The sequence below is a fragment of the Rhinolophus sinicus genome, linkage group LG02 (assembly GCF_036562045.2).
Source record: "Rhinolophus sinicus isolate RSC01 linkage group LG02, ASM3656204v1, whole genome shotgun sequence".
NCBI classification, from domain to species: domain Eukaryota; kingdom Metazoa; phylum Chordata; class Mammalia; order Chiroptera; family Rhinolophidae; genus Rhinolophus; species Rhinolophus sinicus.
This window is the reverse complement of record NC_133752.1, coordinates 56,193,029-56,206,983: the sequence shown is the minus strand read 5'-3', so window position 1 is coordinate 56,206,983 and position 13,955 is coordinate 56,193,029. Positions and strand designations below refer to the sequence as shown.

At 36.6% G+C, this 13,955-nt stretch overlaps 1 protein-coding gene across 1 annotated transcript; it reads left to right on the top strand.

Moving 5' to 3' along the window:
• The first annotated feature begins 3,964 nt into the window (after positions 1–3,964).
• On the top strand, positions 3,965–13,405 carry AREG (amphiregulin). Its single transcript, XM_019720013.2, has 6 exons — positions 3,965–4,255; positions 5,382–5,630; positions 8,277–8,478; positions 9,220–9,375; positions 11,372–11,480; positions 13,231–13,405. The coding sequence occupies exons 1-5, from the start codon at positions 3,985–3,987 to the stop codon at positions 11,463–11,465; spliced, it is 972 nt and encodes a 323-aa protein (XP_019575572.2). The 5' UTR covers positions 3,965–3,984; the 3' UTR covers positions 11,466–11,480; positions 13,231–13,405.
• Positions 13,406–13,955: the final 550 nt, after the last annotated feature.

Sequence of the window (13,955 nt, the reverse complement as noted above, 5' to 3'; positions counted from 1 at the left end):
CACCTAGGTATCTCCTAGTGGAGAAGTTCTTAATCAGAGGTGCACATCAGAATTTCCTTGAAAGTTCTTAAAAAAAATACACAGACCCAGGTCCCACACCAAGCCTACTGAATCAAGCAAGGAGAATAGAGTACATTTTGAAAAAGTTCTCAGGTGATTCTGATGAGCTGACCTTTGCTCAGCTGAAGACAGCTCTTGTGGTGTTTGAGAAAAGATTAGCAAACTGAATTCTTGTACAACCCCTCAAATCCTCCACATTTTTGAGGCCCAATTCAAGGCCGCTGTCTGTTCACCATCCCTCATTCTTCCTGTCCATGCCTATCTCTGTTCTTCCACACTGTTATTATTATTTAGTAGGATAATTTTTCCCATTTTATTCTGCTATCTGTTTATTTTGTGAATTACTTAAGTGTAGGTGCTATCTTGTATTTCTTTTTATCATCTTTCTCTACCATTCCAAGTTCTCTATATCACACATTTTCTTTTCTAGCACTTCTTACTACCGAAAATTCCTTTATGTATTGTTTCTTGCTTATTATGTGTTTCCCCTTAATAGAACATAAGGTCCTTGAAAACAAGGATATTATGACTTTTTGAAAGTTCTCTCCCCACTGCCTAGAAGAGTATCTAGTTCTCCAAATATACTTTGTGAGTAGATGAACTATCAAGTGGATTCATTTTTTTTTTGGTGCAAATGTTGTTAATGGTATATTACATTTACTTAGTTTCCATTATATCAAATTATCCACTGCCTTCAGCTCCATCTGCTAGTCTTTGCTCCATCATGTCACGGCTGTAAAGGGCAAGTAATTTTATTTTACCTTTCTCAAGGTACCCAACAATCAAGTTCATGTAAAGAGAATTCTTTTTGAAGGAACTAGAAATCATATATTCTTCATGAATAAATTCCAAGGTGAAAAGTAGAAAATTATAGATATTTAAATGGAGCTAAAGTATTTATTAATAATATAGGAAATGTTACTTATCCATTTGAAAATTCCTTAATTTTAGTTTGGGGTTTCATGTATTGACTCATAAAAATGACCATGATGTAATACTCAGACCCTGGTACTACCCATAAAAACTCAAGATCAATTACATGAACAAAATATAATTATACTTTTGGTTCTAAGGGACACCTTTTATCAGAGTCAAAGTGAATTTGTTTGCATAATACATATCGGATATTATCAGGATCCAGATATTAGGCACCAAAACGAGTGGTTGGCTAGAGCATTTGCCCTTAGGGCTTCCCTTAACTTCATACAAGGTGAGGGAACCACCAATTTATTAGGATAAAGAAGAGTTCCTTCTCTACTTGAATTTCTTGAAATTGTTCCTCTTTATCTCAGCTTAACATGCAGAATGTAAAGAATCTCACACTTACATGAGGTTGGTTTTCTTCTCATGCATATATTACAGAATGCCATGAGTCATAAAAAGGTAATGCCATTGTGATTCAATTATGATGATGCCCCATGTTACCCTATGATGCACCATAAAATACTCAAAATGGTTAGTCTCAATGTGAAGCAAGGACAGAGTTCATAGCTTGAAAATATCGAAGGAGATTCTTTTACTTGCTCTGTGAGTAGCTCCATTTATGTTACTTAATTCTTTAACGTGATTGATATAATGTAACTATCATAATGTCATGGTTAGTGATAATAGTGCCATTTCTTGAGGCATTCACTATATGCAAGGATCTGTGCTACGTGTTTATGTATCTTATCTCATTTGATCTGCTTAGCAGCAAGCAGGTATCTTTATTTCTATTTTCAGATGAGGAATCTTAGTCTTTCAAATATTAAGTAACTTAGTATGTGGTGGAATTTGTATATGAAAATCCAATTGGTTTGAATCTAAAGCTCATACTAAGCACTAACCATTGTGCCACTAAGATGCTATATTTCATACCAATATAAATTATTACCCTCTAAATTTCCAATTGGAAAAAGACAAAACAATTTCCAATGTAAAAGAGCCCTCTTTCATTTTAAAGAAAATAAAATATTTTCGATGACAGACATGTACAAATTGCAATAATCTCAATATGAAGAAAGAGGGAAAAAAAAGGTAACACACGACTAGAACAAAATGGAAATCTATGAGAGTAGAAAGGTACAAAAGTATAGGCTGATAGCCTGAACTCTAAACAAAATTTCCACCATCTTCTGAAATCTTCTGACAAGGTTCTGAATCTCTGAATCACAATCGCCTCATCCACCAAAAAAGATGACGATGCAGGCCTCTACTTCACCCTCGAACGGGCAGTGTCATCTTTCCAGTCTTACTTTCTTCATTCTTGGTCACACCTTGTCATCAGGTATTCTTGCCATTTACATTTTCTGCTGGGAAAAATCAGTGAGTGTCCTCTCATCTTTCCACAAAGCTTTCCATGATATGAACAGGCAAAATAGAACTGCATCCTTGTTTTCCATGGCATTCTGAATCCTTATCATCTGATACAACAGAATTACTTTTCTATGTAGCTTACCCACATTACATTGAACTCCTGCACAGCAGGGAGGTGGTCATCATTTAATCTCCCTCTTTACTGCCCCCATCCCACATTAAAAAAAGAAAAAGAAAAAAAGTGGATTACACAAAATATGCTCTTAACAAATGTTGAACAGGAGAGATGGCATGAGTCATGACTGCGTATTTCATCCTACTAAATTCAATGTCTGATATTATTTAGCCTACTCACTATGACATGCCGTTAAAAAGTAAGTAGCTTTAAAAAAGTTTCCCAGAATTAGGACATATGCACTGGGACCCACGTTGCTAGAAAAGCTGCTTTACTGGAATAACCAAGGAAGAGATACATATCTTCAGGACAAGGCAACACTTAGAACAATGCTTTTGCCTCTTTTCTCTTCTTCAAGTCAAGAACAATCCAATTCTGGTGTTGTTTCTACATCAATGTTAGTTAAATTCAGCAGCTCCCTCCTCTTCATTTTATCTACTTGTCATGATTAAATGCCCGACTAGGCTCAAAATGGGCCTTTAAGGCTGGCCCTTTATCTCCAGTTTTGAAAGGAACAATCTTGGGCACCACCCTTCATCCAAATGCCAATATGCTACCAGCAGAAATTATTCCTTTATGCTAAGTGTTCTCAGAAACTCTCTTTTCAAAGATCAGTTTAGTCTAACTTCTTTATAAGAGTAGAAAGAGATTTTAGAGTCAGATTAACTTGAATTAAATCCATCTGGCTTCTGCCATGACCAGCTGTGTAAATTTCTCCTTGCTTTGTAAAAGTTGCCATGTGTCCTTCTTGTAAAATAGGTTAAGATGATACCCAGCAAGGTTACTGAGTGAGAGGGCGTGATATTTTAAGTGTATAGTTTGGCGATAATAAATAAGTATTAATTTTGATGAGGGCCCTGGGCCACCAAAAGAAAAAAAAATGGGAAGGGAGGTGGTTTGAAATTCTGGCCACTTCACAGTAGCAGGTGGGAAAGAGCCCTTGGTGGAGACATAGGCCCATCATAAATAAAGCCGCTCCACACGCGGAGGTGCGCGCTCTCTGGTCATTTAATGAATTTCATTTATCCTTGTTAAAGACATTGGGCTATCATTAAGTTACTCTTGGTTTTAAAGTACGTTTACATCTTAATGGGGAACTTCTCTAGTTAATCTTTGTTATGATATTAAAATCAACCAAAGTATATACGGAGGTTTTTTACGGACTTTGAAAAATTGGGACTTTGTCAGATTCTTAAGTCCTAAACACCACTACCACCCTCGATTAGGATCTGGCATATTTTAGGCTTGCAGCTTGGGGTTTAATTTCCATTTCCTGCCAGTGGCTCTCTGCGCTAGAAGGAGGCGGGGTGCCTGCCATCCGTGTGTGGTTTTGGGGTAGTAACTTCTTCTGGGGCGGCGGCCGCCTCCACCCACAGCGGCGGCCGTGACGTCACGGGCAATCCCTCGGTCCCCGCCCGCCCTATAAAGCGGCAGGTGAGCACCGCACCCCCGGAATGTTCGCACGCCTTGTGCCTGCGCCCGAGTCGGAGCCCAGCGATCCCAGGCGAGCTCCCGCCGCTGCGCTGAGCGCCCGATCCCGGCGCGCCTCGGAGCACAGCCGCTCACGGCCCCCCGCGCCCCTGCTCTTCCACCACCGCCTTCTCAGCCCACAGCTCCAGTCTCGGTTGCCCCAGAGACCGCGACGCCGCCGCGCCGAGGGACCAATGAGAGCCCTGCTGCTGCCGCCTGCGCCGGTGGTGCTGTCGCTCGTGATCCTCGGCTCAGGTGAGGACATCCCCGCACTGAGCTGCTGGGCGCTTCTCCCACCGAAAAAGCGGTCGCCTCTTGAATTTTGCTGCTTCTGAAAAAAAAAAAAAAAAAAAAATAGTCGCCCTTCGGCGTTCCCAACTCTGTCCCACGGGAGGTGTTCACGGTAGCTCCCATCCTAGGGGTTATTGCTTGGGAGAAAGAGAAAAGCAAGCACGTGTCCCAGACGTTCCGGGCCAGGAAGAGGGTCCCGGAGAACCCCTGTACTTTTACTTTAGTCCAACTGAAGGAGACTTTAAAGATCCTGTGATCCAAACCTTCGCTTTGCATACAGGAACCGAGGTCCAGAGAGGTGAAGTGATTTCTGCAGCTTTCAGTCGTCAAGTCCTTTTCCCAGGAGTGCTGCCTCCTGCCTAAATTCTCCATCTCCTCTGCCTACTGATTTTGTTTTTATCTTCCTAGAAGGCCTGTTGTCCTCCCAGGGAAAAGTTAAAAGCACTAGTCTGAGTCTGTTTTATTGAGACCTAAATGATAATAAAGCAGGGGCTTGAAATTCTGGGTCCCAAATCTTAACTATTTCCCAGGGTGTTTTTTCCCCCTCTGTGTAAGAAGAATAATGAAACAATGACAATAATAATCATTATTATCAATTAGCACCTATATTAATTTTTACATTTTGTATACATAGTCTTTTAAAAATGTGAGCACGTGTTAAGAAAATCTGGTATTTATCCATTACATCTAGAACCTGCCTATGGTTCTCGATATAATGGGACAGGTGGCATTCTAGCAAACACAGATGCATTTGGTATGTGAAGTGATGGGAATATTTAGACAATACCTGTTAAGTAATTATGTATATTAGGTTAATTTGCCTATTTGGCAGTATTTTTTTGATATGGAAATTAATGTAGACTGTCTACGGAAAAGAAAACCTTGATGAAAGAAGCTCTGTAATTGGAACAGCTGAGTTTACTTGTTGGCAAAACGTAAAGTTGCTTTCATAAGTGACTCAATCACAAACAATAGCACATGTGCAATAACTACTTTGATATCAGAAGATAAACATTTCTCCTGAAGGGCAGCTGACTGGTGAGAAAAGCACTCTACTATACCTTTTCTTCCTTTGTTCTTTCTCCCATAGCCAGTTATGCTTCTGGATTGGACGTCAATGACACCTACTCTGCGAAAGGGGAACCATTTTCTGGGGACCACAGTGCCGATGGATTTGAGGTTATCTCAAGAAGTGAAATATCATCAGGAAGTGAAATTTCCCCTGTGAGTGAGATTCCGTCTGGTAGAGAACTTTCCTCAGGGATCGACTATGACTATGCAGAAGAGTATGATAATGAACCACAAATATCAGTCTATATCGTAGATGATTCAGTCAGAGGTGAGTAGAGAATAGGTGAAAATGTAGCTTATCTGATGTGTTTATATGACCAAAGCTGCTTCAAAAGAAAAGCCACTCCCGGCACGTTCTAGTGGCTTTCTGGTGTGTATATCTGTTGTACACTCTGCTAGGTGACCTAGAAACTGAGAGCGAAAGAGCTTCATGTGGGCACATCCTATGTGCCTGCATGGTTTATGTCTACTAGGTCTAATGTTCACAACAACTTTATCAAGTAGGAATTATCATTTTACAGATGTGATAACTGAGGCTTGAGAAGATTAAGTGTTCTGCCCAAGGTTCCACAGCTAGCAAGCAGATAAGCCAGAAGGAGAACTCCTATCTGTCTGATTCCAGATACTATGCCCTTTCCCACTGTGCCACATGACCCCCATTCTGAGAGACAGATATAGATACCAACCAGTCCTATCTTCTCTGTATCTCAACTTCTGTATCCAGTCCCCACTACCACTCTTCCCTAAATAACTGCACTCTAACACAAGTAAGGGAACAAAAGGAAGGAATGGGACAAGAACAACTGGACTTTAGCGTTAAGTAGTAAGTGTTGAGAAACTGGTAATAATAACAATAATAATAATAATAATAATAATAATAATGCTTTCTGGAAATATTAAAGGACAGATATGCATGGATTTTGCTAAATTTTCAATTTAACCCCAAATCCCAATTGTCATTTCAATAATAGTGACCCATAGTTTTCTTTTCTTTTGATGTTATCTGATCTTTAAAAGGGAGAATCTGCTTAAAATGAGGGTACCAAAGTAAGAGGTAAGTATTGCTCAGTACCTTCATATTACTTTGGAGTTTGAGGACAGTTGAGGTCATCACTAAATCAGATCTAAATATCCTAGGAGCATCCACCATGGAAGCAGGATATAAGACACCTTCTCTCCTGACCTTAGTTTCCCTGACTCCTCCACCTCTGTCTGGCTCCCAGAACTGTTAAAGGCAGAACTGATGATACCATAGAGATAGTCACTGGTTGGAAAATTTCTAGTGAATGCTCCACTTTACTCCCTTGCTTTGGAACTTGCACTTTTACGTACAGTGGGGAAAGGGTCCATTATAATGTTTACTTTTGGAGGAATGATATTAGACCATCCAGATTCTTTAAATTGTTCTCTTAAAAGTGTTTCAAGCTGTTAAAAGGCCAAATAAATTGTTAGTGGTGAAAATGGCTAGTGCTTTAAATTGCAATGCATTGTGAGATAAGAGTGAAAATGTTGGTTGAACTCCCTTGAAAGGCTGTAGAACCCATGGAGTTACTGTCTATTGCAGCACTTCAGCATAGTGACTATTTGCCTCTGTCTAAAATTTGTAACATGTCTGATAAAGTGCAGTACTAGCCATTTAAGATGTTTCTATAAGTAGACTTTTTCTAACTCATGGCTGTTTTTTATCACCAGAGGAAAGTTTCAATATAAAAATTGCATTATCTCCCTATTAAACATTGCCCCTAATTTGACTATTGTTAATGTTGTCATAATAACCAGCTAAAATATTCATAATATTTATTTGCAGTTTCCTTAATCACAGGGTTGTATCTTGAACATCCTTCCCTATGTTTCTAATGTTTTCTATTTAATGGGTGCTGCAGGACCATTATGACTAATGGAATAAATGACATTATCATAGTTGCTTCTTTTCACTGAGCTGTTTGCTAAATACTTGTTCAGATAAACCTATTCAGGGATTAGTATAACAAAATGCACAGCTCTAGCATGGCAACTCCTCCTTCCTATATTTAACATGTGGGTAAACTCTATTCTGCATAACTGTAACACTGAACAAATGTTTCTGTGGATCTGAAGAGTTAAGATGAATCTCTGAAAAATCAAGTACAACGATATCTGTCTCCTATTTTTTCAAATAGATTGATCACACAAATGTATTCCCTGAAAGGTATCGATTAATTATAACCTGCTATAATATGGGAGTGGGAGAAAGTTGATTAACTCTAATGTAGATATCTGTTTTTTTCCACCCCCAGGTAATACACACTAATTCCCAATTATCATAGTCAGCACTAGACCAATATGAGTAAATAAAATCCACAAATATACCCACGTCCCACTTTAATCAATGGCATTGAACTTTTCCATGAGAAAACACTGTGTGGTGAAGAAATAACAGGGTTTAACATCCCAACACTGCCATTTTCTAGTTGTGTATCCTAGGGCAAGTTACTTGTCTTCACTCAACTTCAGTGTCCTTATTTGTATCATCTGGATAACAACACATTCAACTGTGATTTGGGTTAAATTGAATAAATGCTCATTACCAAGAACTTGGTATAAATTAATTCAACAAATGTATAAAATATTTCATGGATTTTTCTTAGACAGGTAACTCAAATAATCAATAATAACAACAACAATAATAATACTGATGGAAATAAATTCAGAATATGTTTCTAAGCTAATAAAACAACAAAGGATTCAGATTTTTAAGTGCCACACAATACAGATACTCTCTTTGCCCAATTATTGTATATGACTTGTGTTAAACAATGAAACAAATATGGTCATATGAGCTCTCACTGCTGGGAATTAATTCCCTCTTCTCCAAAATGATATTCAAGATCAAGAGAGATTGTTGTCAATAAATACATATATTTTTTAATTTTAGTTGAACAGGTAGTTAAACCCAAGAAGAACAAAACAGAAACTGAACAAACTTCTGATAAACCCAAAAAAAAGAAACAAAGAGGCAGAAATGGAAAAAATAGGAGAAACAAAAAGAAGAAAAATCCATGTGACGCGGAATTTAAAAATTTCTGCATTAATGGAGAATGCAAATATATAGAGCACCTGGAAACAGTAACATGCAAGTAAGTTTTCCTAAATTATATAGAATTCTGTATTTCTAACAGCATGTCTGAAATTCCTAGCTGTAGAAAACCATTTATTTTTCTAATATAAAAAACAAAGTTCTGCAAACCTTTTTTCTTAAAGGACAGAAAGTAAATATTTTAGGCTTTCTGGGTCAAGATTATGTATGTACTAATATGACCAATTAAAATGTAAACATTTAAAAATGTAAAAACCATTCTAGGCTTGCCCACTGTAAGAAAGAAAAAAAAAAAGAGCCTGGCAAATGGCCAGATTTGACCCAAGGGCTGTAGTTTGCTGGCACCTGGTATAAACCATCATTTTACAATACATATTTTATAAAACCTCTAGTTAAAAAAGGACCTAAAGAAACTTTTCACATAATGTTGTTCTATCCTCTTTACCCCCAAAAGCTGCTAGTACATGAAATGATAGTGGAATGTATTATTATATTAGCTGCATAACAAGTCACTGAACTCATCAGTTGGTCATAAAAGGAGCTCAAGAATGAAAAGGTGTGTCTTCCTGGAGTATCACACCCAAACTAATCTCAATTTATTCTTATGCAAATAGATCTTTGGCTCAAATGCATTCTATGTCTCATGTTTTTGAAATGCAAAACTATGGCATGACAGTTTTTTTTTTAATGTTAGAATTAAATGGTTATGATCTGGAAAGTGAGCCTAAAACATACAGAATGTTTTCAGTTATTTTGATTTTGGAATGTGTGTTGTTTACAGATGTCCTCAGGATTACTTTGGTGAACGGTGTGGGGAAAAGTCCATGAAGACTCACAGCATGGTTGACAGTGATTTATCAAAAATTGCGTTAGCAGTCATAGCTGCCTTTGTCACAGTCGTGGGTTTCACAGCGATTGCTATTGTCATTACAATCCTGTAAGTATGGCATAACTTAAAAATTCCTCATAAAATAATTTGTTTAATTATTTTGGTTAATTTGTTTTCAGTATTTCTATCACAATGTACTATCATATCTTAGGTGAATTATTCTATTGGTGGCACATGATTTTTGGTCATATCGTTATACTTCATTGACAAATATCACAGAATATGATCCAAATTTATATTACTTTGGCCACCACTGAAATTTAATGTGTAAAGCCCTTTTTCAGAAAATCGAGAAATTTTTTGAACTTAAGAAATGGTTTTGCTTTATGTCATATTTCTACTCTACCTCTGACTACTTCTACTTCTCAAAGTGGTGGTATCTTCTATGACTATCAAGCTTAAGCAAGCCTCCCAGAAGCTAATTAAGGCCTCATTCATAGCAGGTTGTCAGAGATACTGCTTTGGTACTAAAAATCACAGAGCTTGAAAACAAGAGCCAACAAAAGATATATCTTCTTTTAGAATGCAAAGTTCTTATTTAGGAAATTTCATAGCATGATACTGATTTACTTAGAGCATTTGCCTATTTTGTTATCGTCAAATGCAATATGGGAACTCAATTATAAAAAAAAAAAAAAAAATTTCCTCCATATGGTATGGCGTAGGAAGCAGGGACAATTCTATTACTGTTCCACTCTCCAATATCTTCCCTGTGCTCACAATAACAGGCCACATACTTCACTTCATGACCAATGAATGTTAGAACTAGACTGTTCCAGCTTGTAGACACTGGTGGGTTTGTCAAAATGGCATTGTGTGTCAAACAGAAGTCAGTGAATTAAGGAAGTTGGGGGAGGGTGTGAATGGCTCTGTAATGACTCATGAGCTTGGGAAAAGCAATAGACTCATTATTCTAATTTTAGGTAAATTACTTTAACTGGATTGTGTACGTGATCTCCACTCTTGCCATGCAGGAAACAAGGGGTTATCTTCTGCTACTGTTTACTATTATTTTAAATGCAGATCAGATAATGATAAAATGGCATGTAAAAAACTTTTATGATGCATATAAAGTTTGATCTGTGGTTTAAATTAGTTTTGCACACTCTAGAAATTATTTTGATCTGTTAGTACCCCAAGCTACTAGATTAATGCAAATGTGTTTAGGAAAGATACCCTCTGATAAACCATTATTATTTGACGTGGAAGGACAGACGGGAAAAAATTGCCAGTTAAAGTTTCTTTGAAGTAATTATTTAAACCAGTAATTATTCAAGTTGAAATATTTAATAATCCTTTGGAAAAACATGGAAAAACTATCATGTTGACACTCTTAAAACTACTCAGTGACTTTTCCTGTTTTGTCCCATATTCGCCTTGTATTTGAAACATATAACAAACACTAACCTAAGCCAAAATTGCTGTTTTTCCATAATTGAAGTAAATTTTTCCCAAACTTCATTTAAAAAGTTCTTATGATTTTAATAATAACATTTAGTAGATGGATGAAAGACCTACAAAAAAGAGTTGTTTCTGTAACACCGAGACATATTTAAACCATTGAGATTTTTTTAATAGAAAGTAGCAATAAATAAAAGTAGAAGGGTATTTTTGTTATATTTAAAAATAAATAAAACCAACTTGTTTTGTAAGCCTGATTTGAAAAATTCTAATCATTTAAATTAGTTTGTTCAAACATAAAGTCCTTCTGTGGTAAAACTGTACTATCTTCTTCCTATTTGTGCATGGCAACTGTGCTAAATTTTGAAAAATAAGAACACATATTGATGCTTTCTGAAGGTTTGCATCTCAAGGAACATTTATTTAAATCTTAGTACTCTGGAAATATGTTTATATAAACATCCCCTTAAAACAAACATTGGTAATATTTTATAGCTAGGTTTGGGTTTTGGTTTGGTTTAGAGTATGTTGTGTAAATGGTCTATAAGGACTCACAAAAAGGAATTCCCTATATTCCTGAAACCCCAGTTAATATATGGATGAATAGAACTTTGATGACAGTAGAATATTTTGTTCTCTGAAGGCTTCGAAAAAGATACGTCAAGGAATATAAAGGAGAAGCTGAAGAACGAAAGAAACTTCGACAAGAAAATGGAAACGCACATACTATAGCATAAATGAAGATATTACAGGTTTGTGTTTTAAAATATATCTTTAGATCATATCCTATAACTTTGAAAAATATAGTATCTATTATCTCAAGCAAAATGAGGAAAGTAAGTGTCCTTCATTATGGACGCAGTGTGAACACTGGCTACATGAAAGTGTATTCTTTGAGCATGAAATGGAGGTTAACATTAAGAAAGGACTATATTATAAGGGACATAAAGATGAGGGAGACACAGATCTTATTGTCAGAGAAGTTGGTGTTTAGTAGATAGGAAAGAGTGAAAGGAGCCAGAATACTAGAAGTAAAATATATGTCATGAGAAAGGAACCAACAGAATATGAGGAGTTTCCAGTGAAGAACAGAAAGAATCCACGGGGAGGCATTTAGACAACAGGAAAGGATGTGTATATAGGGTGGCACTGGAAGTGAGCCTCAAAAGACTGAAGATTTGGGGACAAGCAATTATGAAAAGAGAGGAAGATTAATACTGTGAAATGCACTAGGTCATTTTAGAAACTTGTGAAAAGTGGCCTAGTTCAATGGGTTTGGGGGAAGATAAGGTTGACATGATAGGTTGAGCTCACATGGGGGAGAGCCAAAGTCAGAATGCTTGCACTGCAAATGTGAGGTGGAGATAGCAGACTGAATATTCTTTTAAAGAAAGGAAGTAGGAAGGGGGAATGGGGTACAAATTTTAGGAAGCTTGGTTAAAGTATATATTGTAGTTTTTATCTTTAATTTTTTTGTAAAGTGGGTGAGTTAAGCCTGTTGTAGGGAGAAGGTAAGAAGATATGAAGAGGGATTGTTAATTGACAACAAAGTGAACAGCAAATGAAGCAAACAAACTTCTAGAGGAAGAGGGAGGCAAGGAGCTCAAGGACGCACTTAAAGTTGGTCATAAGAAGGAACGCCATTTCCTCAGACATTCAGAAAAGATGCCAGATCCTTAAGTCATTGATAGTCTACCTTCACTGTGTTTAAGAATTACTTGAGATGCTTATTAAATATGCATGTTCCTAAGCCAAATCCTAAATCGACTAAATCAGTATTTCCATTTTTAATCAACACTCTAGATGCTTGGAGAACCGCTACATTTAGCATTGGTTAAGTGCAGGTATTAGGTTCTAAGCCTATTATAGAAGTAGCTTGAATACTCATGACATGGGTAATTCTCCATGCAATGCCATACTCAGTGCTTATTGCATCAAAATGTATTAATGTATGGGCTTCATGTGCTGATGCTAAGCTGATCAACATGAATAAGGGTAGATTTTTGGTTACTTAATGCAATAGAGATTTCTCAGAGTAGGTCTCAGATAATTTTAGCAAAAGGAATATGCTGTGCTGGCACATAGTGGCTGCCCATTAACTGGTAGCTACTATTATTATGCCCTCGGTACTAATTATCCCAAATTAACTGTATAACATAAATACACCGAGTCACTTAATCTTTGTTTTTAATTATGTCCACTGCATAGATTTGGTTGGGGAAACCATCTATCATGACTGTTGTTGCTTTTTTATTAAGAAGAATTTGATGAAACAGGGTTGAGCATATGCAGCCTTCTACCTCCCTAGGCATGTAACCAAAGATGGTGTGAAAGAGGGATTCAGGTCAAAGTGATAGTTTGTCTCTGAAAAACTTGTAGCGTTTTTCATAAGACATCCTAGAGAAAAAAATTACAGAAATTCTGATTCCTGATTATTCTTTGACATTCTCTTAAACTTATGTTGGAATTGAGCTTCTAACACTTTATTTTATTTTTAAACAGGGCATCAGATCAGAGTTACTGCCAAGTCACAACCATGAGTGATGAGTTGTTTCCTCTTTCAGTGGATTATAAGAAAACAGAACCTTTTTGTTTTGATGGTTTAAAACTTTCAATTGTCACTTTTTGTGCTAAGTCTTATTTCTGTACATAAAGATGCATGGAGAGAAAAGTATTTTTTTCAAGTTGTAAATAATTTATTTAATATTTAATGGAAGTGTATTTATTTTATAGCTCATTAAACTTTTTTAATCAAACAGATTGCGAGTTTGAATATTAGTTTTGCGATTGCAAGACTCTAGGGTATTTTTCTCCCAACACTTAGATGATCATTTTAAAAGGAGTTCCTTCTCTCTGTTTTTCACTGTTTTTATGTTGATTTTCAAAACTTATTCCTTTCCTTCGAAAGCACTCTTAATGGGAAAATTATAAACTAGAGTCACTTAGTCCTCCCACAATGCTAATATCTCAAACTGGCCTTGCTTATTCCATGTAGAACTATTCCAAGTCCTAGTAATTATAAAAGCTTCAACATGTGGCACTGCCTCTCTGTTACAGTAGAAACAGATATTATTTTAAAAAAAGAAAAGGAAATCCACTGCTCACAGTCATTATCACCATAAACCAGAAGGAGACAAGAGTAGGTTTGAATATTACAAATGTGGTATTTCAAGAGAACCAGGAAGTATTTCGATTTGAGACTTTCCTTAATATACTGACATGAATGT

Bases quoted from the DNA above. Each gene is read 5' to 3' on its own strand.
- AREG (XM_019720013.2), top strand. From the start codon at position 3,985: ATGTTCGCACGCCTTGTGCCTGCGCCCGAGTCGGAGCCCAGCGATCCC. The intron at 5,631-8,276 runs GTGAGTAGAGAA...TTTTAATTTTAG, and splicing joins CGTAGATGATTCAGTCAGAG to TTGAACAGGTAGTTAAACCC. The intron at 8,479-9,219 runs GTAAGTTTTCCT...TGTTGTTTACAG, and splicing joins CTGGAAACAGTAACATGCAA to ATGTCCTCAGGATTACTTTG.